General features: G+C 39.3%; 2 protein-coding genes across 11 annotated transcripts in view; one reads left to right on the top strand and one right to left on the bottom strand.

Moving 5' to 3' along the window:
* Positions 1 to 26554, bottom strand: part of LOC139761191 (uncharacterized) — a 52589-nt gene that overhangs the window by 14111 nt on the left and 11924 nt on the right. For 5 of the 6 annotated variants that reach the window (XR_011715471.1, XR_011715473.1, XR_011715472.1 and 2 more), the window contains exon 1: positions 1803 to 2084. The exons of the other annotated variant lie outside the window; for it this stretch is intronic. Coding sequence is in view for 2 of the 5 variants with exons in the window: in XM_071685213.1 (XP_071541314.1) it covers positions 1803 to 1839 (37 nt within the window). In the remaining 3 variants the exon portion in view is untranslated. Of the gene's footprint in view, positions 1 to 1802; positions 2085 to 26554 lie in introns of those variants that run through there. 6 annotated transcript variants of the gene reach the window in all.
* On the top strand, positions 657 to 26178 carry Kdsr (3-ketodihydrosphingosine reductase). Of its 5 annotated transcripts, none has more exons than XM_071685221.1 (8): positions 657 to 675; positions 6874 to 7007; positions 9554 to 9725; positions 11705 to 11847; positions 15449 to 15640; positions 17954 to 18082; positions 20827 to 20967; positions 24253 to 26178. In XM_071685221.1, exons 2-8 carry the CDS (start codon positions 6891 to 6893, stop codon positions 24361 to 24363), a joined length of 1005 nt encoding a protein of 334 aa, XP_071541322.1. In that variant the 5' UTR covers positions 657 to 675; positions 6874 to 6890; the 3' UTR covers positions 24364 to 26178. The 5 variants fall into 5 exon arrangements, with proteins under 5 accessions (XP_071541322.1, XP_071541318.1, XP_071541317.1 ...); XM_071685217.1 differs by lacking the exon at positions 657 to 675 and adding an exon at positions 757 to 1194; XM_071685216.1 differs by lacking the exon at positions 657 to 675 and adding an exon at positions 4854 to 4927.

Raw genomic sequence — 26554 nt, 5'->3', positions numbered from 1 at the left:
CGCTCAAGGGTCGCTTCCTCGTAGTTCATTGAGTCATTCACGGCTTCGAAGAAGTGGCACGCCTCACGGTAAGAGGTCGTTATCGTAACCACTAATTACGTTGTGGCAATTAAGACAAATTACCGTGCTCGAGATTCACATTACCGTACGCAACACAGAACGTAGGTTATCGTACTCACGACTTACGGACTCGTATCCAAATTACCCTGTTGACACCAAAGTTATTCAGTTATTGTCAGTATATTAAATGTTCCAAATATGTGTTTTGTAGAACAAGAGATTATTCATCTTTTTTGTTAATTACGAACAGAAATGAATAATAAGACCACTTAAGAGAACAGTAAAAGGCAGAGCCTTCGTACGATAGACTTAAAAGTGTTGTACCAAAAGGTTATATCTATCGCATAACAAGATTTCAAGAGTTCTTCAGTGTTCAACTGAACCTGAAATTCTCAGTGTTCATCAGAGAAGCCTCTACGTACGCACGCGCAAAATGTTTGTCGTAATTTGTTTCGACCACACTAAGGGAACACGGTATGATATGTTGGGACCACGATGTCTGGCCAGGGTGGGGTGGGGCTGTACCTGATTGAGCAGATGAGCAACATGGTAGCCCTGGTGCCAGACCCAGCTGTGGGTGTACACGGGAGGGAAGACCTCCCACACCATCGTAAGGTAAGGTGTCACACGCAGCTGGTCTTCCTATACGAACATAATAATTACAGTCCGTCCCAGGTGGCAGCATTCAGTGGGTACAGCGTCTTGTAATTACCAATTCTCCAAGCCTAGCAGCTACGAGCTGGCATTGGTCGAGAGTGGTGTGGGCTGCCATGCCCTGCTACATTTCGGAGAAACAAGTGACTCACACACACTGTCCAGTTTGCTCCTCCTCACCGTGGACTACCCCCCCACGGACGACAGTGTCATCATCACAGGAGAGCGACCGTCGTCGTCGTCAGCCATCATGGGAAGCCCACAGCTGGGAGGAGCGTATCCGGCGGCCACCCGCCTGTCGTAGCTGTGTCTAGCAATGCTCTTACGTGTGAAAGGGAAAGCCGCTGTTTCCCGATACAGCTGTAAGGCGTCGCTGTAACTTCCAGGTACAGGGAGAATACAGACAGGATACAGCGATACACAGACAGGATACAGCGGCACAGAAGGGCAGACTGCCTCCACCTACCACACACCATCAAGGTAGACAAAGGCTGCATCAACGAATCTTGTCTTTGTTCTCAAATGGCTCGTGGCTCTGTCCTTGTTGTCCAATGTTTCATAAAGGTTTAACACATTGTAAATGGCCCCAGTCTCCCTTCATAAAGGTTTAACACATTGTAAATGGCCCCAGTCTCCCTTCATAAAGGTTTAACACATTGTAAATGGCCCCAGTCTCCCTTCATAAAGGTTTAACACATTGTAAATGGCCCCAGTCTCCCTTCATAAAGGTTTAACACATTGTAAATGGCCCCAGTCTCCCTTCATAAAGGTTTAACACATTGTAAATGGCCCCAGTCTCCCTTCATAAAGGTTTAACACATTGTAAATGGCCCCAGTCTCCCTTCATACAGGTTTAACACATTCTAAATGGCCCCAGTCTCCCTTCATAAAGGTTTAACACATTGTAAATGGCCCCAGTCTCCCTTCATATACCCCAGACAAACGGTGATGGGTCAACTTACATCCCCCCCCCCATCCCCGCAACAAAGGTGTTGACCTGACCAGCGTCGAGCCGGAAGTGTGGGTCAACTTACGTGACCCTCCTTAAACGTGACCAGCGTCGAGCAGGCAGGAGCTTTTTTACTCACCTAAGTCGACATCGACCCACTCAGCATCCGAGTCCATAATGATCTGACCGTAGTTGAGGAAGTAGATCTAAAATCCGGTCAGTTAATGGCGTCTGCTGTATCCACTCGACAACTTTCACATTCACACCAAAATAACCACAAATGTCTTCTGAGGAACAGAAAAATCTGTTTCTAATTAACGAGTAATTAACAACATCCCTCACGAGGGAAACTGTCACAACCTTACTGAGGGAAACTGTAACAACCTTAACCCTCCGCTGCTACTACGCTACTGATTTAATTTTGTGAATGAAGAAAATGGAGTTGTGATGACGTCAGCCGACTAATGCAGTGCAGATGCCATCCGTCTCTTTTCAGATCATTTACTGAACGTTTTTTTTTATTGTCCTAAACTTCATCCACAACCATATTTGTGGCGTATATAGATCTACTTACAAGGAAGTGATAGAATTTGAACATCAGGAAACAAAGGTTTTGTAAATTTTTTTATCATGAAAATCTGGCATCGAATCAATGACGTCATGGTGAATCATCTTCAAGCTCCTCCCATCGCGAAGACTCCAACATGGCCGTACACGGATCCTCTCTGGATAAATTCACACATTCTAAGCCATTACCTCCACACATCACCCTCCCAATTGGCCGTCAGTGTCATCAAAGTAATTATTGACGACGCGGGAAACTTTGAGAGCAAGTTGGTGGGCGTCAGACTGAGCTACATGGGATAATCCGTTGCTTACGGCGAGTAACATCCCTTGGGGACATCGTAACATTCCCAGAGGACGTCGTAACTTCCTCAGGGGACGTCGTAACATTCCCAGGGGACGTCGTAACATCCTCAGGGGACGTCGTAACATCCCCTGGGGACGTCGTAACATCCCAGGGGACGTCGTAACATCCCCTGGGGACGTCGTAACATCCCAGGGGACGTCGTAACATCCCAGGGGACGTCGTAACATCCCCTGGGGACGTCGTAACATCCCAGGGGACGTCGTAACATCCCCTGGGGACGTCGTAACATCCCCTAGGGACGTCCTTGTATGATATCCTTCCGCGGTGGCGATGACGTCACGGCTGGTGGTGTTGGTGGATGTCTTAGGAGGGTGTGTACCCGCAGCTGGTGCTGTTGCAGACCATTAATGTCACGGTATATGTTTCTTCATCTGTTCTTCATTGGTGACTAACGTTCACCCAAAGTTACACGGAGAAACTTAGAAGTTTTGGTGTTAAATAAGTCATGAAATTCAGGAACTTAATGATTGACATTATGTCCTTCCCTCAAGGCAGGCAACTCCCGCTTGACCTCAGTCATTCTCAAGCACTACTTCCTTGACTCTACTGCCCTCCCTCACGTAGCAGACGTCTGCTGCCCCCACACACACACTCACCTCTGGCTCCAATATGTCCCCGACAATATGTCCCCGGCAATGTCTCCAACAATATGTCCCCGACAATATGTCCCCGGCAATGTCTCCAACAATATGTCCCCGACAATATGTCCCCGGCAATGTCTCCAACAATATGTCCCCGACAATATGTCCCCGGCAATGTCTCCAACAATATGTCCCCGACAATATGAGGCAGACACGTACTTTGTATAAACTTGTGAGCTGATGATAAGGTGTGCGTGTGCTCAGATTAACGTAAAGCAATACGTCATGAGCGTGGTGGGTCGGTCTGGGTTCGTTGTAAGGCATTTGGTCTTCCGTATCTGGGGTGACACTTAAGCAGCCAGCCACCTCCCCGTGCACATCATCAGCAAACACATGCATGATGCAAGCATGCACACATAACCAGGAACAATACCGGCTTCCAAGGTTACTGTGTGCAACAACAATTAGGAAGAAAACATCAGCTGCATCTTGTGTCGTGCAGATCCAATGTCGAAACATTAAAGCACAAGTTCCATTATTCTTCAACCTGGTCAAAAATATAATTGTTATGCACGTCCTCCTGTTCAGGGAGAATATATGTACTTCCTCCTGTTCAGGGAGAATATATGTACTTCCTCCTGTTCAGGGAGAATATATGTACTTCCTCCTGTTCAGGGAGAATATATGTACTTCCTCCTGTTGAGGGAGAATATAGTTGCTATGTACTTCCTCCTGTTGAGGGAGAATATAGTTGCTATGTACTTCCTCCTGTTCAGGGAGAATATAGTTGCTATGTACTTCCTCCTGTTGAAGGAGAATATAGTTGCTATGTACTTCCTCCTGTTGAAGGAGAATATAGTTGCTATGTACTTCCTCCTGTTGAGGGAGAATATAGTTGCTATGTACTTCCTCCTGTTGAGGGAGAATATAGTTGCTATGTACTTCCTCCTGTTGAGGGAGAATATAGTTGCTATGTACTTCCTCCTGTTGAGGGAGAATATAGTTGCTATGTACTTCCTCCTGTTGAAGGAGAATGGTGAGATGCCTGAGGATTGGCGGAATGCGTGCATAGTGCCATTGTACAAAGGCAAAGGGGATAAGAGTGAGTGCTCAAGTTACAGAGGTATAAGTTTGTTGAGTATTCCTGGTAAATTATATGGGAGGGTATTGATTGAGAGGGTGAAGGCATGTACAGAGCATCAGATTGGGGAAGAGCAGTGTGGTTTCAGAAGTGGTAGAGGATGTGTGGATCAGGTGTTTGCTTTGAAGAATGTATGTGAGAAATACTTAGAAAGGCAAATGGATTTGTATGTAGCATTTATGGATCTGGAGAAGGCGTATGATAGAGTTGATAGAGATGCTCTGTGGAAGGTATTAAGAATATATGGGGTGGGAGGAAAGTTGTTAGAAGCAGTGAAAAGTTTTTATCGAGGATGTAAGGCATGTGTACGTGTAGGAAGAGAGGAAAGTGATTGGTTCTCAGTGAATGTAGGTTTGCGGCAGGGGTGTGTGATGTCTCCATGGTTGTTTAATTTGTTTATGGATGGGGTTGTTAGGGAGGTGAATGCAACCATTCAACATATGCTGTTTCCGTGACATAAGGCACTACAACCATAACATATGGCAATGCTTGCAATACATTAATATATAAATCTGATGTGAATGTAGATAAAACTTGTTTATATTTATTCCTAAAGTAAAGTCGTAGTCGAGGGCAACGAATCGGACGTTGACTTTGCTACATGTGATATCGTACGTTGAATTGAAAAGTTAATTTATTTATTAATATTAACCTATTGCATGACGTTATGATAATATTTCATAGCTCATATATACTCTTTAAATGTTTTACTTGCTTTATATGAACAACATGGATCATTTACACTACATGCGAGCATAAGAATGAATGCTTTTGACTTTACATGTTTGTTTTGATATGGGTCAGGATTTTATTTAATGATTAATTTATGGTTGATAGGCACTTGATATAACCACAATTTACACTAAGTTATCTTTGGTGTGTTGTTTATTATGAAGGTGAGGACAAGAACGGCCTAAGTTCCAGTGGGTAATGTCACACCCCAGGAACCGTCAGGTCAAATCTCCCTTTGTTGATATCCTTGTAATATTCTTATCGTTTAATGAAAGTTATTGTGGAGAATGAATTAATACTGGAATAGTGAACTTAGGGCTATTTGTATTTTAATGGGAAATGTTACTGGTTGTGGGGAGGGCCATGAAGATGACAGAAAACGTGTCATTACTTCATCAAGGGTAATTCACTTTCAGAAATCAATAGAATCCATGGAAATCTTGTATAACTTTGCATCAGAGTTATACAAGATGTCTTTGTGAGCAATATTGAATCTGAATTATTCCTGCAGTTTTGTCTGTTGTGTTCCGCGTCATAAAGAAGGTGCACTGCAGTTGACAGTGTGTCACATCAGATTTTTGGCTCCGAGAATGGACATGGAAAAAAAATTGAATATTGATATGAGATCATAAGTCAAGTCTTATCCTGATGTGGAAAAATGCCGTTGAAATGTCATCTGTGAAAGCTACTGTTGGTGAGGTGGTTTTCATTGGAAATCCTAAGATGAACAGGTGTTTAACTTCATTAATAATCCTTAACCTTCCTCAATTTCCCTGATCATTATAGCTTTCTGTATTGTCATCGTTATGATTATTGAGGAAAAGAATACCCCAGTCGTGTTCCCCAGTCTTAAGAAGTCCTAAGAGATTCATAATACATAATGATCTTGAATCCGAGATTCCTCCCATGTGGATGGTTTCTCCCTTATAAGAAGTCATCCATTTGCTTTTTATCTTTTTCATCTTTTTACCACACTAGTTAGTGGAGACTAGTTCAGTTGGTGTTGTTTTATAAGTACCATTCAAGACTTCTTCCTCATCCCATACTAATGAGATTGAGAGATGGGGTTGCACATCCTTTAAAAGCACCCTAATGGTTGTTTTCTTACATGTTTTGCCATACAAGCTTTAAGTTTAGTTGAAAATATGTCAAATTTCCCAATTTCCCTCGAAAAATTTCACCTGTGATGTGAAAATGAATATTTATTCTTGCAGAGATCACTCTCAAAAGTAGAAATGGATTGAAAATTTAAAAAAGAGAGACTCAATAAAACAGATTTTTCATGGCAAAATACACAATGAATATAAACTTTCAGAATAACATTATTTTCATATTATATATGTTATGATACATATTTATATGAGAAGTAGTTGTTTCCCCACTTGTATTGATTATGTTGTCCCACCATTGGTTTTCTCTGAGACAAGATTAATAAACCCATGATTTTAGTATCTTCCCATCCTCAGAGTTAACTGAGTTTAGGAAAGATTTACCGTCTTTGATATCGATCCATTTACCTTGTTCCCTAACTTCATTAACTTGTGCCAGCTAGCTCTTTTGTCTAAACCTCTACTCAAGTGCGAGAGCATCAGTTTTTCCTCATTTAATGTGTTATCTAGATTACATCCATCTGACATGGTAGTTATGTAGATTTATCTTAATTTCTTTATATTTAAGTTTTGTTGATTACTTGTCAGATTTCCTTAACCCATAATATGTCACTGAATTTTATGGGTCTTGGAAGATAACTAATTGTTCATATGGACATTAATTTATATTTTTATTTGATCATAGCATGTGAGGGAATTCTGCCTCATAATTACAGGTGTGATATATGTGAAGATGGACTTTCACTGCTGTGTAAGTTGGTTATGGAGTGTACTAGCCATAGGAATTGGAGTTGCCATCATCAGAATCTTCTCAAGAAAAAAACGAGATCTGCAAGGAAAACATGTGTTGGTGAGTTTCTGTAATTAAGTATTATGATAAGATATAGTGATTGAAGTTAGTTATTTTGATAGTTTGGTTATTTGCTTATGGAATATGTCCTTTGCCTATCTGTTCACATAGCAATGCATCCTATCAATCACAAAAACAATGGTCTTGGTTTAAGAAGGATCATCGTATACATTCCACCAATTATGTAATAATTGCTTAAAAGTGTGTTGAATTTCAGTTAAAAGTGTGTTCAAGTTCAGTTAAAATCTTAAACCTGATAGAAAACTCTCCTGGGGTGTAATTAGTGATTGCACCCCAGGAAAGGGGATAAATAGGCCCATATAATCCACATATAGTGTCTTCTATAGTCAACTAGGCCCTGCCTTCAGATTTCAGACTTTGGGTACTCACAAATCTTCCTTTCCTCATCAAATGCAACAGTTATGAAATGTATACAACTAGATCAGCCACAGTTTGTACTCAGTTCTAAATGCCACCCTGCCAGCCATACACCCATGCACTTCACAGATATGCATGTGTAGCTCTTTACCATTGTTGTTGTAGACACTGTCCTTCACTCCAACAGTGAAAACACTTTCTCATTATATCTCAAGATCCATCACGCCCAAGATGCATCCACAGAAGATACTGGACATTGATGGTGATGATTAGCTCAAGTCAAGGTACTTGTGAGTGCAGCTTCCCTTGAGATGTCACAGAAGTCAACGCTGTATAAAACTCAGTTTAAGTAGCCCATAGCTTGGCCAATACTTCCCTGATCAGAAATGGCCTTGGAGACCCAGATAGTCTTGCTTTCTTCCTGTACTCAAGTTTAACCTCTCAGATGCTACAATAATTCACTGTCTCATGTCCCCCTTTTATTGGTATATTTACCTGTTTCTTCTTTACCCCTGTTTGAACCATGATTTACGTAAGACATGGATATTTTATGGATGCCACTAGCACCCAGTAAGTGCTGCCCTTTACCCATGCCATGTTAAAGTTCCCAACCAAAATGATGATCCATACATCAACTGATGCTGTCACTGCCACCCACCAAATAATTTAGTTTATTCTTGTTTTCTTTGTTATCACCATAATTTCAATACAATATATATATGTTGAAATGTCAATATATTCTTTTTAAGCTTGTGTTTTGTAATATGCATAAAGATTTTTTTTCATACATTTTCGCGATATTCCACGTTAGCATGGTAGTGTCAGTAACATGACTGAGCCTTGGATGGAAAAATCCTCTCTACTTCTGTTCCTTCTTTTGGAAAAGTAAAACTGGATGGTAGGATTTCCAGCCCCCCTACTCCCACCCCATTTAGTTGCCTTGTACGACACACAGGGAATTCATGTTCAGTATTCTTTCTCCCCTATTCCCAGGAATATAAGTAAAGATATATAATGATTATGTATGATGTTTTTGATAAGTGTTTGTGATTTGGTTATACAGAAAGCATCCATTTGAATCCAGTGCTTTAATTATTTCTTTTGGGGGGCACCCTCTGCAGTTCATTCATTATCATAAGTGTGTATTATGTATTGTGCTATGTAAAGATATATAGTAATACTATATGATTTTTTTGACAAGTGCTTGTTAGCTGGCAGCAAGGGGCTGCTTAACATCCCCTTTAATCCAGCACTAGTAATTTTCGTCCATGCACTTCACAATTTGTTCATCAATATAAGTGTGTAAGCAGCAAGAAATCTGTTACACTTGAGCAAGTTTATGCCATTTTGCAGGCATCATTTTTCTTCATAAATGTTTTCTCTTTACCAAAAGTTGTTTCTGATGATATTCCCTGATATGAAAACTTATGTTTTATCTTGATAAAAGTCTTAAAAAAGGAACATTTATCATTTTTTTTTATTATTATTTTGCTTTGTCGCTGTCTCCCGCACCTGTGAGGTAGCGCAAGGAAACAGACAAAAGAAATGGCCCAACCCACCCCCACACACATGCACACACACACACGTCCACGCACCCAAACATACACACCCACACATCCCAACGTACACACATATATACACACACAGACATACACATATACACACATGCACACAATTCACACGTGTCTGCCCCTACTCACCCCCATCGCCACCATGTATATATTGGATTATTCACAATCCTTGTGAATACAGCTGGAAATTAATTCCACAGCCAAAGGTTTAAGAATGTGTGTGGCATGAAGCATTTGTAGAGGATGGGACCTGTATCTTCCAGGGATCACACCATGTGGATGTGACCCCTCTGCTTCCCTGTTGGTTCTTCAACAGAGAACAGAGGGTTGTCTCCCAACATTCATATTTATGGTACAGTAAAACTATCCTGGAGTTTGTTTGGGTATCATTCTACGCTTAGAAAAGACATACTAAATAACAAGAACATGGAGATGATATATGTTCCCAGTAGGTTAGACTACACCTGCGGATTTCCTTATGTGCCTGTACATCTAATTATATGGATCTTTTGCTTCCCTGTGATTTATTTCTTTCATTTGAAATTGAGTGCTATTGAGAAAGTGATTATGGAATTAAAGAACATTTTGTAATTTCAGATAACTGGAGGTTCTAGTGGAATTGGTCTGAGTGTTGCTCATGATGTTGCTCGTAGAGGTGCAAGTGTTACTTTGGTAGCAAGAGATGTTAACAAACTTGAAAGGGCCAGAGATGAGGTGGAGAAAACAATTTCCAGGGTTGCAGCTGGAGGAAAGGCCCAGTTCTTTTCAGGTGTGGAAATTTTATTTACTGTCTAACTGTATAATATACACTTTTTTTTTTATTATTGTACTTGCTCACCTCACCTCTCCATGAACACATGAAGCTATTACTGGGAAAACAAAGCTGTCTTTCAGTAAGAATGTTATTTTCACCAGTTAACATTTCTATGCGAGTCCCCACTGTCAAACAAAAGGATATGTACAAATTCCTCCAGAACAGTTATAAAGGAATCTTTTGTGGGCTTAACAATTACATAGTGATGCAACTACTACTTGCTTGTGGTTAGAAATGTAAGGAATGAGTGGTAAAATTATTTGGGCTTTATTGTGGAAAAAATGTACCTAGCTACCATACCAAATCATGCCAATACTCATGAGTGTTTCACTAATATGAAGCTCTTAAGTAGTAAGAATGATTAATGAGCTGGTTTGCATTAATGCTAATCCTTTTTTCCATAGATTTTGCCCTAAGGATTATATTTTCAGCCATCAGGCAAATTAGCCATACAATTAGTTACTTTAGAAACTTTTTATGTGACTAACTGTATGGGCCTTTTCCACACACAGGGAATGACTAATTGATTAACTCAGAGGAGTGTTTCTGCCAGATGACTCAGAGTAGGCAACCAACAGCCTCTAATTTGGACTTGAGTATTCACCACTTATGCTATAATATCTTTGATTGCTAACCTCCTTATGTTATACTCCAAAAAAAAAAAAAAGGTACATACTAGGTTTGTTTGATACCAGCCAGAAGGTACATACTAGGTTTGTTTGATACCAGCCAGAAGCTGAAGGAGGAGTCAACAAACAGCTTTCTGTATTGATAGAGTATTGGTGCTCATTAGGAGTATTTTTTCGATGCTGCATCAAAACTTTTTCCTTTCACACACTCCCAGACTGTCACCATCTTTATGTGTTTCTTTCTAATGTCTTTCATTAGAGCTGCGTCACCTGCAAACAGCAATTGATTTACCTCCCATAACCATGCATCTCCCAGAATACTGTAGATCTGGCCCTTGTTCTTAGACACGTACATTAACACCTTAACCACCCTGTTTCTAAATAATCTCAAAAACCATGGTGACATCACTCATCCCTGATGCTTATCCACCTCTCTAGGAATTACTTAGCTTTCTCCCATCCTACCCATACACATGCTTTACTCTCTTTGTAAAGATTCCTCTCAGTGTTTAGTAGCTTTAGATTTGCCTCATATATTTATAGCATCTTTTGCAATGCTTTTCTCTCAAGCCTTTCATTTGCTTGCATCCAGATCCATGGATGCCACATTCATTTCACTATTTTGTTTCAAGTATTTCTCATACCAGTTCTTCAAAGCAAACTCCTGGCCCACACATCCTTTACCTCTTCTGAAGCCACATTGCTTATTCCCAGTCAGTTGTTCTTTGAATGACACCACCGTCTCAGTCATCACTCTTCTGTACACCTCACCAGTTATACTCATCATACTTAGACCTCCATACATCAATCATTTACTTTCGTCTCTTGTGACTTTATATAAAGGCACCATATGTGTATTCTGCCAGTTTTCAGGTACCTCACCTTTGGCCATACTAGAGGTGGCATCTGATGAGTATGAAACTTCTTCCATGTAGTCTGTGTACACTGAAAATTATGAATGTCAAATAACTTAACTATCCAGTCAAGGACACTGCCACCTCTTTCTTGAGAAATGCATTTTCAGTCCATGCCATTTTGTCACACTTCTTACACAAGGTTTTAACTTCCTCTCTTTTCATCTTATAGGTTGCAGTAACTCATATTCCATGTGCAACCTCAGGTGCCATTTCACTAAGTGCACTTATCCTCACATGTGCCAGAATATGGGAGTTTTGGAAGCATGGAATGCTGGACTAGAAGCTTTAGTGGTTATGGGGTTATTTTCTGAAAAACAAGTGAACCAAAACATTTTTATCAGTATTTTGGGCATAAATTCATGCAGGCTAATGTTTATTTGTTCAACAGCTGATCTAGCCAGTGATGCAGACAAGGTTGCAATGGTGGTCAAGGATGCCGAAGCTAGCCTGGGACCCATCTATATGTTAGTGAACTGTGCTGGTTTTGCTAAGGCACAGAAGTTTGAAGATATCTCGCCACAGCTTGTCAAGGTGTTGGACCACTTTTGATTAATTCAGCTTTTTTCATAGTGTGATAGGCCAGCCAAATTAGCAGACAAATGTTCTTGTGTTTGTATATTCATAGTTACCTATTTGTACTGTACGAGGCAGGAATTTTGCAGTCATCAGACCATCTGTATTAACCATATCTTCAACATCTTATTTCATTCTTCCACCACTCTTCTACTATAAGAATCACATCTTTGTCAACAAATTTCTTGCAGAATTCCATGTTATGTCTTGCTGTTTTATCCTTACATCCTTTGAAAAAATGTTCACTGTTTATGTCATCAGTCTTTTAGAAACTAAGAGACTGTAATCAGATTTCCCTTCAGTATCCTGTCATTCATGGTGGGCAGATTTATGGTCTTTAACCTTTCCTTGTAAGTCAGCTCTCATAGATTTATAACCATCTTTGTTGGTCTCCTCTGGACCTTCCCTTTCCTTGAAAGTGTAAACATGACCAGAAACTAAGTTTTAAAGGAGACTCTGTGTATCACCCTTTTGTGGGCATATGAGCTTACAAAGATTTATGATAGAAATGAAACTTACCAAGAATAGAAGAGAGAATGAGATGAATATGGTGAATATGGGAAGGTATATTTTATTTTGAATTTGGTTGAATGAAGAGAGTGGTCAAGATTCTTAACTGGGTGTGGTTATAGTTGATCAGTTTAATGAATGTTAGATTAAATGAATTTCAAAAGAGATTTTAGGTATTGTAAGGTTTTACTTATGATGAGAAGTTTCCAATATGATATAGGCTATTCATTATTTTCTGTTTAACCTGAGTCTAATATTAAGGTGTTTTGCTTGATGGAAGTTGTTAAGATGGATTTTTCTTGGAACTAGACATAGATTTAGAAGAAACTTATCCTTTTATCTTTTTTTCAGCAGAGTTTTCTGTCCACTCTTGTATGACCTCCATTGTTTTCCATGTTGTGTAAAAGTATTCTAATTCTCACAGTATGAGAAATAATCAATGTAAAAGTTGATTTAGCCAAGGAAAGTCCATGGATATGCTGTTGTACCATCATTATTGTAGATAACAGTTGAGGATGTTGCCACCAGGCTTGTTGTATCATAATTTTTTACAGTATGTGTTTATGGAATGATATTATTTTGCTTTTTTTCTGTTATACTCATCATAACGTACGTATGCTCTATGAGTAATATCAATAAGGATTTATTTATCATTATATTATTTATTATACTTTGTCGCTGTCTCCTGTGTTAGTGAGGTAGCACAAGGAAACTGATGAAAGATTGGCCTAACCCATTCACATACACATGTATATACATACACGTCCACACACGCACATATACATACCTATACATTTCAACATCTACATATATATACATACACTGACATATACATATATACACATGTACATAATTCATACTTGCTGCCTTTATTCATTCCCATCACCACCCCGCCACACATGAAATGATACCCCCCTCCCCCTGCATGCATGCTAGGTAACGCTAGGAAAAGACAACAAAGACCACATTCATTCACACTCAGTCTCTAGCTGTCATCTATAATGCACCGAAATCACAGCTCCCTTTCCACATCCAGGCCCCATAAAACTTTCCATGGTTTACCCCCGACACTTCACATGCCCTGGTTCAATTCATTGGCAGCACGTTGACCCCACTATACCACATCGTTCCAATTCACTCTATTCCTTGCACGCCTTTCACCCTCCTGCATGTTCAGGCCCCTATCACTCAAAATCTTTTTCACTCCATCCTTCCACCTCCAATTTGGTCTCCCACTTCTCGTTCGCTCCACCTCTGACACATATATCCTCTTTGTCAATGTCAATCATTCCTCACTCATTCTCTCCATGTGACCAAACCATTTCAATACACCCTCTTCTGCTCTCTCAACCACACTCTTTTTATTACCAAACATCTCTCTTACCCTTTCTTTACTTAAGCAAACCACCTCACACCACATATTGTCCTCAGACATCTAATTTCCAACACATCCACCCTCCTCCGCACAACCCTATCTATAGCCCACGCCTTGCAATCATATAACATTGTTTGAACCACTATTCCTTCAAACATACCTATTTTTGCTTTCTGAGATAATGTTCTTGCCTTCCACATATTCTTCAACACTCTTTGCCCCCTCCCCCATCCTGTGACTCACTTCTGCTTCCATGGTTCCATCTGCTGCCAAATCCACTCCCAGATATCTAAAACACTTCACTTCCTCCAGTTTTTCTTCATTCAAACTTACCTCCCAATTGACTTGTCCCTCAACCCTACTGTACCTAATGACCTTGCTCTTATTCACATTTACTCTCAGCTTTCTTCTTTCACACACTTTGCCAAACTCAGTCACCAGCTTCTGCAGTTTCTCACTCAAATCAGCCACCAGTGTTGTATCATCAGCGAACAACAACTAACTCACTTCCCAAGCCATCTCATCCGCAACAGACTGCATACTTGCCCCTCTCTCCAAAACTCTTGCGTTAACATCCCTAACAACCCCATCCATAAACAAATTAAACAACCAAGGAGACATCATGCACCCCTACCGCAAACCGACATTCACTGGGAACCGATCACTTTCCTCTCTTCCTACTCGTACACATGCCTTACATCCTTGATAAAATATTTTCACAGCTTCAAGCAACTTACCTCCCACACCATATACTCTTAATACCTTTCACAAAGCATCTCTATCCACTTTATCATGTGCCTTCTCCAGATCCATAAATGCTACATACAGATCCATTTGTTTTTCTAAGTATTTCTCACATACATTTTTCAAAGCAGATACCTGATCCACACATCCTCTACCACTTCTGAAACCACACTGCTCTTCCCCAATCTGATGCTCTGTACATGCCTTCACCCTCTCAATCAATACCCTCCCATATAATTTCCAGGAATACTCAACGTACTTATACCTCCGTAATTTGAACTTTCACCTTTATCCCCTTTGCCTTTGTACAGTAAGGATATTATCAACATATAAGCAGAATTAGGGAAATTTTTGCTACAGCATTAGCTTTTGCAGAAACTGTGTAATACCTCCCTCTCTCATATCAGAAGGGCAGCTGAACATATGTAGTGCAAATGTGTTTGGTACCCAGATTCTTATATGCCCTCTTCTTGTATTCCAATCCAGATCTTAGCCTTGGAATTGTGGCAGGAAATTTCAGTTTGTAAGAATAAGATGGAAGGATTACTTTACATATATGTATAGGTATGAAGCAGTTGAAGGGTTAAAGACAGCTTTGAACTGGGAAGAATGTTTCATGAAATTCTTAGGGAAAGCATATTTATAAAGAGTTTGGAAGTATGATGAACAGCTGCGAGAATATTTATCTGTGAAATGCTGTAGTTGGGGGTGTGAAAAGGAAAACTAGTGAATAAGTAAGAGAATCATTTGATATTGCAGCATATGACCAAGTTATCCCACTTTCATTTTTGGTAGTGCAAAAGTGGATGATAATGAAAGATTAATATAAAAGTGGTTCCTGGTTTTGAGTGACACAAGTATCTCTATATGGAGGTCAGGTGGTTGTCTGAACCATATGCTGAGCTTTATGTGTTTGTATCATCTTTCCAGCAACTGATGGATGTGAATTTCACTGGGTCTTTCATTATCACACAAGATGTGGTCCGTAGCATGAAGCAACAGCAGGAGGGGGTGATAGTCTTCACTTCATCCCAGGGTGGCCTCCTTGGCCTCTATGGATTCACTGCCTATTCTGCTGCAAAGGGTGCTGTCACCAAGTTGGCAGAGGCTCTTCACATGGAGGTTTGTCTTGGATTTATATGGAGTATTGTTTTTTAGGAGGCTGATGACGACTACAGCAACATTGCTAGATTATGCTGGTGAGGTACACAGAGAGTTTTTGTGTATTTGGCTTTGAACTTTAATGAAATGAATGCAGAAGAGTTGCCTGAATTTAAAAGTGTTACATACTTGCATGGCATCAGAGAAAGACTGCTTTCTGAGTTTAGAGTATTCATTAGAGTTCAAGCAAGAAGATGTAGCAAGCTGTGATACAGATGAATCCTGGTCGTTAGTTTTGAAAACCTACAGTTGGAACTTCATGATGCCAGATGAAGAGGATCTGACATTGTGATGTTAGGTCAAGTAAAGATTGGAGCCAGTGGGCGAACAGTAACTGACTGAGACCTGACTGACTGACCTCTGCATAAACAGGTCTGACCTCAGAACACTACAAACAGCCCCTCACAGCTCTTTGCCCAACCCACTAATTGCAGACAGTGTAAGCATTTCATCATCTTTTGATTTGCTTAAAATCAGTAGCATGACTGCAGATAGCTTTATGGTGGGCAGTGCAAAAATTGAATTCACAATGTCCCTAATGTATCACTTTTAATGATTGATTACTTGTTTTCTTACAAACGTTATGTTTGATGTATTTGATTGTTTGCAGTACTTAAGATCAGTGAATAAGAATAATGTTAATTTGTATTCAGACTGTATATTATTAAAGTATGGACATAACAGTGCTTATGTAGTAGATTTCATTACCTTTTTTGTGGGATTTTCTTTTATTCTACCACTATGTGAAGTTCTGAGTTTTATTTATGTATTGAGGTTATATTAACTGATATACCTCATTCTGTAAGGATTAACACACCAAACATATGCCCTAAAATAGATGGAATCCCATCCAGAATTCTAGCAGATGTGTGTTGCATGGAACCATGGGAGCTGAAGTGAGTCACAGGGTGGAAGAGAGGTGAAGGTCCTGGGTGCATTGAAGAGTATGTGGAAGGAAAGGTCAGGGTCTGTAAAGACTAAGAGATTGGCACGTTTGAAGATACACTAGTAATCCTAAATGTTTTATAGATATGGGTCATGAGCCCTGAATGGAAAAGGGAAGAAGAGGGTTGATGTGCTGGGAACAAGTGCTTGATGAGGTGACTAAGAGGGGTAAGCCAAATAAGGATCTTTCCTTTTCATCTTTCCTTTTCATTTCAAACGCTCCTTGATCTGTTCTGTTGCTACCATGCTTACATGGGAAAAATGAATATATATGAATGAAAGAAAAAAATATATGTATACTTTTCATACTTGATCACTGTTTCCCGCATGAGCAAGGTAGCGCCAGGAGCCGAGGAAGATGGGCCAAAGCCTGTCATGTCCATTTTATAGCCTTCATTTGTAATGCACCAAAACCACAGCTCCCTATCCACAACCAAGCCCTACAGACCTTTCCATGGTCTTTTATATATATATATATATATATATATATATATATATATATATATATATTTCTTTCATACTATTCGCCATTTCCCGTGTTAGCAAGGTAGCGCTAAGAACAGAGGACTGGGCCTCTGAGGGAATATCCTCACCTGGCCTCAGTACTTACTCGATCAAACCACCTCACATCATATATCGTCCTCAAACACTTCATTTCCAACACATCCATCCTCCTCCCTACAACCCTATCCATAGCCCATGCCTCGAAACCATATAGTATTGTTGGAACTACTATTCCTTCATATATACCCATTTATGCTCTCCAAGATAATGTTCTCTCCTTTCACCTCTTCATTGCTCCCATTTGCTGTATTCTTACTTTTGAATCCTAAGCTGTTGTACCTAAAATTTTTCTTTATTTTCATTACACACATGAAGCCAGTACTGCTGTTTTAGGGTTAAGCAACAAATGTTAGTTTTGAATGCTCTGTTGTTGGTTGATATCCTTGCTTGGCTTCTTATTCTCTTTATACTTTTAGGAAGTTAATACAGGAGGGTAGTATTTGCATCTCCCCTGCTTCTGTTCCTTCTTGTCACCTTATGTAATGCAAAGATTTGTTAGCATTATTCTTTTTCATTGATATTCTTGTGAATATTGATAATTATTGATCTCATTTTATTAACATGGATTATGCATATAGATATTTTGTACTTATGCACCACCAGATTTGTAAAAGTGGCGAGTCTGTGTAAACAATAGGAACATTTATGTTAGTTCAGTAATACTTACCATCACGGGTATTAATCTTTACATCATTATTTGTACTTCTGGAAAGGGTGTATATTTTTTATATGAACTTGATAGAGAGGAGTTTTTTATTTTTTCAGGTAAAACCATACAATATCACCGTCACTGTATGTTACCCTCCAGACACTGACACTCCAGGATTCGAGGAAGAAAACAAGACGAAGCCTGTTGAAACAAAGCTTATCTCTGAAGCTGCAGGACTCTTTAAGGTAACTATTTTGCATGGTATTTTACATGGTATTCTGAAATGCATAACCCTAGATGAAAGGGAAAGTCACCATACAAATGCAGGGGATGGGATTAGTATTGTTAGCTTTTTTATTTATCTATCTGTCTATCTGTCTGTATCTTTGAAATAATTTCCTTTGGGAACTCCCTCAAGGAGATGACTTTTTATCCATGTAGATGTTCTTTTATGTGTATGATGTTTGATAGATTAATTGCTTCGTTATGAATTAGACTGACCTACTAGGGTACAGTTTGTAAAAATCTCTATTTAGTTATTTATAATGTGGAAATGCACATTCTAGATGTTTCTGATTTGGAATGATAGGATCCAAACCGTTTTTAAGGAAAATTTTGAATTGCACAAATGAAGTCTGAGGGTTAAGATGGCTAGACCACAGCCATCCCTGCTGTCATTTTATTTGACAAGTAATTAATTGTGTGTTGGCTGATGTAGAAATATGGGAGAAACTTCTGGAAATAGACACTACTTTTGAAAACCTTCCTTAACTACCTCTAGTGAGCAAAAGACATCAAGAAATCAACAGAACCTAAGAAGAACTAACTTAACTAACCCCCGGCAGTAGGCAAATCATATTCAGAAATCAGCAGAACCCGTCAAGACCTTTCCTACCATTTCTTGGCAGCCATGTTGTACCTTCCTTTTTAGTGTTATAGTAAAAATTTACCAATATTAATTTCCTTTGTCATATTCACCATACCACTCAGGATTAAGGGAATGACTGCAGTTAGTTGCTCATCACTTATGTTGGTTGCATAATCTGAATTTCTTTTTCATTTTGTAAATGTTTTATCATAACTATACAATAGCTGCTGTATACTAAAATTGCACAGTAATACTGTAGGCATACATTTAATCACCAAAAAATCACCCCTAGGACCAGGATGAAAAAATAGATAATTCTGCTACTCTGCCCATGACCTAATTTCCGTTACATAATTGTATTATTGTTCATGATTTTGCTGTTTGTGAGAATTTTGAGGAATGGAACTCTAGTGAATGGCAAGGCCTACCTACCTGTATTTCAAAGATGTCTGTGTCACCATAACTGTTTAATGTTTAATGATGAGTGTTGGAGGAAGGGATGACTGTTGGGCAGACATGGATATGCTTGAAGTTATGATGGTCCCAACAGTATTGTATGGATGCAGGTTTTAGGGCCTTGAATGCAGTGGAAAGGAAGATAGTGGAGGTAGTGAAAATGAAATGAGAGATGATGGCATATTGCATGAAACAGTGTGCCCATGGGAGAAATGACATAGTCAGAAAGAGGTGTGGTCACCCCCTTTCTAGAGAAATTTAACTGCAGTCCCATCCACTTCAACCACTTTTCCATGTTTCATCTTACACAAGGCTTTCAGCACCTTTTTTCACCATGCTACTTGCCATGACACTCACTTTGCATACCTCCTCATCCTAAAACCCTCCCCATCATTTACCCTTCAGAGAACTTACTCCATCTCCTCTGCACAACTTTGTCTGTTGTTACTTCCCCATCTGCTGTTTTCACTGATATTCCCTTTTGGTTTCCTTTACTCCTCACACTATTCACTGCCTTCCAAAACATTTTTGTATTCTACCCAAAAGTTTGACAGTACTCTCTCCCCCAGCTTCTTTTTGCCCATCTTCCCGTTTGGAGAAAGAGAATGATATGTATGATGCATATATGAATTTGGAGAAACCTTATGAGAGATTTGACGGAGAAGTTTTGTGGAAGCTGCTATAACTATATTGATTAGATGGAAAGTGCAGTGGGGATTTTTATTGGTAGTGAGGCACGTGTACTAGTGGGAAAGGAGGAGGGTGAGTGGTTCTCAGTGAAGATGTGTCTTTCTGCAAACTGAAGTGAGTTATAGAGTTGGAGAGGAGGTAAAAGGTCTGGATGCATTAAGGTGTATGTGTGTGTTAAAGGAGAGATCACTGTATATTTTGGCAAAGATGGGTATGTTTAAAGTTGTTTTCTGGATGTGAATCTTGAGCCTTAAATGCAAAAGAACATTTGAAGATGGATGTGTTAGAAATGAAATGCCAAAGAACAGTGTGTGGTGTGAATTGGGTTGGTTCTATAAAGAATGACATTATAGGAGAGAGTTGTGATAACGAATGTAGTATGATTGAGAGAGGTGAACAGAATGTACTGGAATGGTATGGGCATATGGAGTGGATGAACCAGAAAAGAGTGAGTGAGTGGATTTATGTTTCAGAAGTGTAATGAGAAATGGGGAAGGAGAGATCAAGAAAGATATAGTAGGATGGAGTGAAAGAGGTTTTGGGTTATTTGAGCTTAAACATTCAGATGGGTTAGAGGCGTGTATGTGATAAAGTGAATGGGATCAGGACAGTATATGAGGTCAATGTGCTGTTCATGTAACGAGCTGGGGTGCATGAAGAAGTTTGAGTACACCACAGAATAGCCTGTGGGACTTGTCTGTGTGTGGTAAGCTCTAGTTTTGGTGCATTCTAATTGATAGCTGGAAAGTGGATTTGTTCAAGTGAGGTTGTGTGTGTCTGTTTGTAGCTCTTCCTCACTAAAGTGGGAAATGGAAATATATATTTTTATGTTTTTTTTATTATACTTGATCTCTGTTTCCTGCATCAGCAAGGTAGCACCAGGAAACAGACAAAGAAAGACCCATCCAAATGTGTATAAAAAAAATTATTATTATTATCTTTGTTGATTGATGACGATTTTTATGTATTTTTCAGCCTGAGGATGTGGCCCAAAAGTTGGTAGATGATGCTCTGAGTGGATCCTTTGCCAGCACTGTTGGTGTAGAGGGTTTCATGTTGACTACATTGTGTGCAGGCATGGGACCTATCACCAGTGAAGTATCTTTCTTTGCACAGGTAGGCATGTTCCATTTCTTTATTAGACAGAGCATGTAGCAGTATAGATTTCTCACTCTGGCAATTGACTATTTCTTGAAAGCTTTTGTGTTCTTCTTTGGGAATGACTCTGCTATTGTTTCTGTATTTAAACTTCACCATATAAAGCTTTACCATTCACTTACTGTATTGCAAGAGATACATGGTTGCCAGTTTTCATAGCTCATGAATTAAATGCTATGGTAAGATTAGCAGTGATGCTTGCATCACAATTTACATGTTACCATGCATATGCTCCAGTATGTTGGGTAAATCTGTAGAGCCTTCACTATGAAGTGTACAATACCATTTGTATTAGAAGCCAATATCATTCACCTCAGTTGATCTAAGTAGACTATACACAGAAATTGGGAGAGGAGTAGTTTGATGAGAGATGTTTCCACCATACTGGAAATATTGATGGAATCATATTCTAACAGAGTTTAGTAGTATCCTTTGAATCCTATTATAAATGAAAAGACTTCCCTTAAAGTACCCTTTTATATTTATTTATATTTGTTATAATTTGTCGCTGTCTCCCGCGTTAGCAAGGTAGCGCAAGGAAACAGACGAAAGAATGGCCCAACTCACCCACATACACGTGTATACATACACGTCCACACACAGCACATATACATATCTATGCATCTCAACGTACTCATATATGTACACACACAGACATATACCTATATACACATGTACACAATTCATACTGTATGCCGTTATTCATACCCATCGCCACCCCACCACACATGAAATGAAAACCCCCTCCCCCTGCATGTGCATGAGGTAGTGCTAGAAAAAGACAACAAAGGCCACATTTGTTCACGCTCAGTCTCTAGCTGTCATTTATAATGCTCTCTTTCCACATCTAGGCCCCACAAAACTTTCCAGTTGCTTCACATGCCCTGGTTCAATCCATTGACAGCATGTCGACCCCGGTATACCACAACATTCCAATTCACTCTATTCCTTGCATGCCTTTCACCCTCCTGCATCATCAGGCCCCGATAACTCAAAATCTGTTTCACTCCATCTTTCCACCTCCAATTTGGTCTCCCGCTTCTCCTCGTTCCCTCCACCTCAGACACATATATCCTCTTGGTCAATCTTTCCTCACTCATTCTATGTGACCAAACCATTTCAAAACACCCTATTCTGCTCTCTCAACCACACTCTTTTTATTACCACACATCTCTCTTACCCTTTCATTACTTACTCGATCAAACTACTTCACACCACATATTGTCCTCAAACATCTCATTTCCAGCACATCCACCCTCCTCCACACAACTCTATCTATAGCCCACACCTCGCAACCATATAACATTGTTGGAACCACTATTCCTTCAAACATACCCATTTTTGCTTTCCAAGATAATGTTCTCGATTTCCACACATTCTTCAACACTCGCAGAACTTTTGCCCCCTCCCCACCCTATGATTCACTTCTGCTTCCATAGTTCCATCCGCTGCCAAATCCACTCCCAAAAATCTAAAACACTTCACTTCCTCCAACTTTTCTCCATTCATACTTGCCTCCCAATTGACTTTTCCCTCAACCCTACTGTACCTAATAACCTTGCTCTTATTCACATTTACTCTCAGCTTTCTTCTTTCACACACTTTACCAAACTCAGTCACCAACTTCTGCAGTTTCTCACCCGAATCAGCCACCAGCGCTGTATCATCAGCAAACAACTGACTCACTTCCCAAGCTCTCTCATCCACAACAGACTGCATACTTGCCCCTCTTTCCAAAACTCTTGCATTCACCTCCCTAACAACCCCATCCATAAACAAATTAAACAACCATGGAGACATCACGCACCCCTGTCTCAAACCAACATTCACTGAGAACCAATCACTTTCCTCTCTTCTTACACATACACATGCCTTACATCCTCGATAAAAACTTTTCACTGCTTCTAACAACTTACCTCCCACACCATATATTCTTAATACCTTCCACAGAGCATTTCTATCAACTCTATCATATGCCTACTCCAGATCCATAAATGCTACATACAAATCCATTGGTTTTTCTAAGTATTTCTCACATACATTTTTCAAAGCAAACATCTTATCTACACATCCTCTACCACTTCTGGAACCACACTGCTCTTCCCCAATCTGATGCTCTGTATATGCCTTTACCCTCTCAGTCAATACCCTCCCATATAATTTACCAGGAATGCTTGACAAACTTATACCCTTTTATGTACCTTCTAATAAACCATTTTGTGTGAACAGGGTGCAGATAGTTGTACTCTGTCCTGGACTTTATAGGGCAGTAAGCTTTTGCAGGAAAGTTATTCAGATTATGAGTACTTTATCCTCGTATTTCATATCAGCAAAGCAGGGGATTGTTTGGACATTTTATGGTGAAGTCCATTGCAGTATAACTCAATTGAAATTAGTGTGCAAGTTTGATGTACTTGGGTCAGACTTTGCCGAAAGGTTTTAACAATCTCCACCTGCAAGTGGTTATACTGTGACTGAGAAGCAGTATCATTATTAGTAAAGCCATATCATTATCAGTTGATGAAAAGGAGTAGAGTCTCATCAAGGACCTTATCACTCCAAGGAGTCCATTATTTCTTTATTCCTGCATAGGGTGCAACCTGAGAGCTGTAGGAACCCCTTAAAAAGGGGTTGTTTAACAGTGACATAACTTTCACAAGTTGCTCCATTATTTCAGACTTTTACGCACAAAGCAGCCATCAGTGTTATAAACTTCAGTCAAAAAATTGGGGAAATATTAAGCTTTATTTTCTGATCATCCCAGCTTTTAATGTTTAATTTACTTGTTGATGCATACCTGCTGCTAAAATTCTGTACGTGTCCAGAAGACTTAAGAAACACATGTAAAAGCTTGGGGCTGAAAAGTGACACTGGCGAGACTACTGATGGGGAGGTAACTCAAATCATATCACTTGTATAAGTAGAAGTTCCATGTGCACTCAGAAGGGGGTCAAGAGAGGGTAGCTGTATGATTTTTGGTTCTCTGTGAATGAGTATCATAGATACTGTAGTGATCAGAGAGGCTGAGATCCAGTTGGATACACCCTCTATGTACAGGGTAAAATGGAGCTTTGATATCCCTTTGAACAGTATATTTAATCTAATGCTCACAGGGCCCTACCGCCAGTAGTGAAATGGTTTTTTAAACTCTAAAACTTTGTTTAATTCCTATGGAAACTTTTAAAGTTTTGCTACTGCTGTCTTAAAGCATTTAGCTGGTACTTAAGAGGAAGCATATTTCAGGTGTTTTTGTCTGGCCTTTTCCGTTTTGTCTCATCATTCTACCTGTGGAGCTTCGCGAGGGTTGTTGAGAAAGAGCACCAAAAGAGATTAGCCAGCAAGAAGAGTGAGTAGATGAGGAAGTCAGGCAAACCAAGCTGACATCTTGAAGGAGTTAAGAGAAGATTACATCTTTGTAAGTCCTGTCAGTATATGAACCCGAAAGGAAGATGGGTGGGCATTCCTGATATAGTAAACAATTGATATCATGCAATGAAAAATGCAGTCAATGTTAGAAATAGGTTTTTCTGTTTTTCACATGTTTAAACAGCATTGTGCTGTGTAAGAAAGGTCTGTATAGTCGAATGTCTTTGATTGTTGCAATATCAATGTTTATGGGTATACTTACTGTGAATAGTTGAATGTTTCGCAGCCTGAACCTTATGTCTCTAGTCATAGTTGGAGAAAGGATGCAACTTAGATAAAGCAAATGTCCATGAAAAAAGTCTTTCTTTACTATTTCTTTCATAGTGATGGTGTATGTTACTGAATGATAATGATGAGGATTTTCTTAAAACTAACAAACTATGTCCATACTGATCATAAGTGATGTTTTATAATTCAAAGCGATATGGTCATGTGAAAGAGCTTCAATAGACCTCCCTTAATTTTAGTGATTTTAGTTCTGTGTTTGTGTAAAACTATCATGGCCTTTTTTTTTTAGATGCGATTGAAACTGTTCTTTTGCAGTCAGTCCACTAACAGTAAACCCAAAATATAGAGTTAGAGAAATACAGGGTATCATAATGTTATCTTGTGAGGCGGAGGACTTTACTAATTCCTTCAAGCCCTTTGGAGTGCACTTGGCCCTAGAGATTGCCTTATTGTGCTTTCATGTAACTTAGGAAACAAATGGTTACATTATGTTTTTCCTTAATTAGGTTGACTTTATTTGATGTAGGATCAATATATTTATGTAGACTGCAGTATATAAAACTTTTTTTTTAGGTTAAATGATGAAATTGATTACTTTGGATTGTAAGTGGGAAGATTTACAGAAATGTTATTTTGTAACAGCAGTGAAATTTTATTCATGTTCACTTGCCCAAGTACCGTATATTTTCTCATCATTATATTATTGTATTTAAACTCAGAACCCCAATTTAGGGTGTTGCTGCAGATTTAAGGCTGCAGTACAATCAGTTGCATCCAGTAGTATGAACAGTGTGAAGCATATATAATGAAACATGAGTAACATAAGGAAAATTAAAACACAGCCTATGCACATATCAGTCAACAAGATTATTCAGAGTTCTTGATTTTAGATATTATATAGTTTAACAGAATTTTCAGCCTCTCAGTTGGCATAGGTTTACCAACCCATCTTTTAGCAACAACACTCATAGGAGGTTGAAATTTGCACAATAAACTATTTTCTAACATCTTTGCTATTTGCAAAGTACAGTTTAATTTGCTCAGCTTGCTCAAGCCTTCACTTCTCAACTGATGTTTCTTTACCAGGTTTTGTAACAATTATGAAAGTAACAAGTTTTGTAATTATTATAGGTTAAAGTGTGTAGGGGTCAACATGCTGATGGTAGGCTGGGCTAGGGCATAGTGGATGGGGAAATCACAGAAAGGTATGTAGGGCATGATTGTGGATAAGGGGCTGTGGTTTTGGTGCATTGCACATCACAGCATGTTGTCCCCTTTATACCACATCATTCTATAATTCACTGTATTTATGCAGTGCTATTACTTGTAGTCATTCTGCTTGGCACTTATTCTGAACTTCATTTTAGGTTTTTGATACAACCTTGTGTTTGGTTTTGATAATCATAGTTTCACAGTGATTTTTATTTGACTAAGATATTGCTTTTCTGAAAGAAGTCATATCAGTCCATAACCTTTACATCTGGCATAATGTGTGAACATTAAAGTTTGTATAAACTGGTCATTACTTAACCTTAAATCCCAAAGCATTAAGTAAAACTTCACGAGAAAATGAAAGAATATTCCCCTCCACGTCAGTTCATCTGTCATCTTCCCTTAGGCTCCTTCTTCTGCTGTCACTTTCATAAAACGACTCATACCTTTGCCCATGCTCTTCTTTTTATTCTCATAACCATCACCATGCTATGTTTGAACCCCCACCCAACACTGTCCTCTTTTACCCTTATTCCCCACATCCCCTACACCCTAATCACTTTTTCCCTTTTATAGCTTTCTTACTCCTTTCCCACACTAACCCATTATTCCCATCAGTGCTATGCTTTTAACCTCAGTTCATCTCCTTACATCCCAGTCTGTGCATTATGTCCTCTAC

Source organism: Panulirus ornatus, chromosome 39, assembly GCF_036320965.1.
Source record: "Panulirus ornatus isolate Po-2019 chromosome 39, ASM3632096v1, whole genome shotgun sequence".
Classification (NCBI taxonomy): domain Eukaryota; kingdom Metazoa; phylum Arthropoda; class Malacostraca; order Decapoda; family Palinuridae; genus Panulirus; species Panulirus ornatus.
Note: the sequence above shows the minus strand (reverse complement) of the source record. Positions and strands in the feature narration are given on the sequence as shown.

Bases quoted from the DNA above. Each gene is read 5' to 3' on its own strand.
- Kdsr (XM_071685221.1), top strand. From the start codon at position 6,891: ATGGACTTTCACTGCTGTGTAAGTTGGTTATGGAGTGTACTAGCCATA. The intron at 9,726-11,704 runs GTGTGGAAATTT...TTTGTTCAACAG, and splicing joins AAAGGCCCAGTTCTTTTCAG to CTGATCTAGCCAGTGATGCA. The intron at 20,968-24,252 runs GTAGGCATGTTC...AGCATATTTCAG, and splicing joins AAGTATCTTTCTTTGCACAG to GTGTTTTTGTCTGGCCTTTT.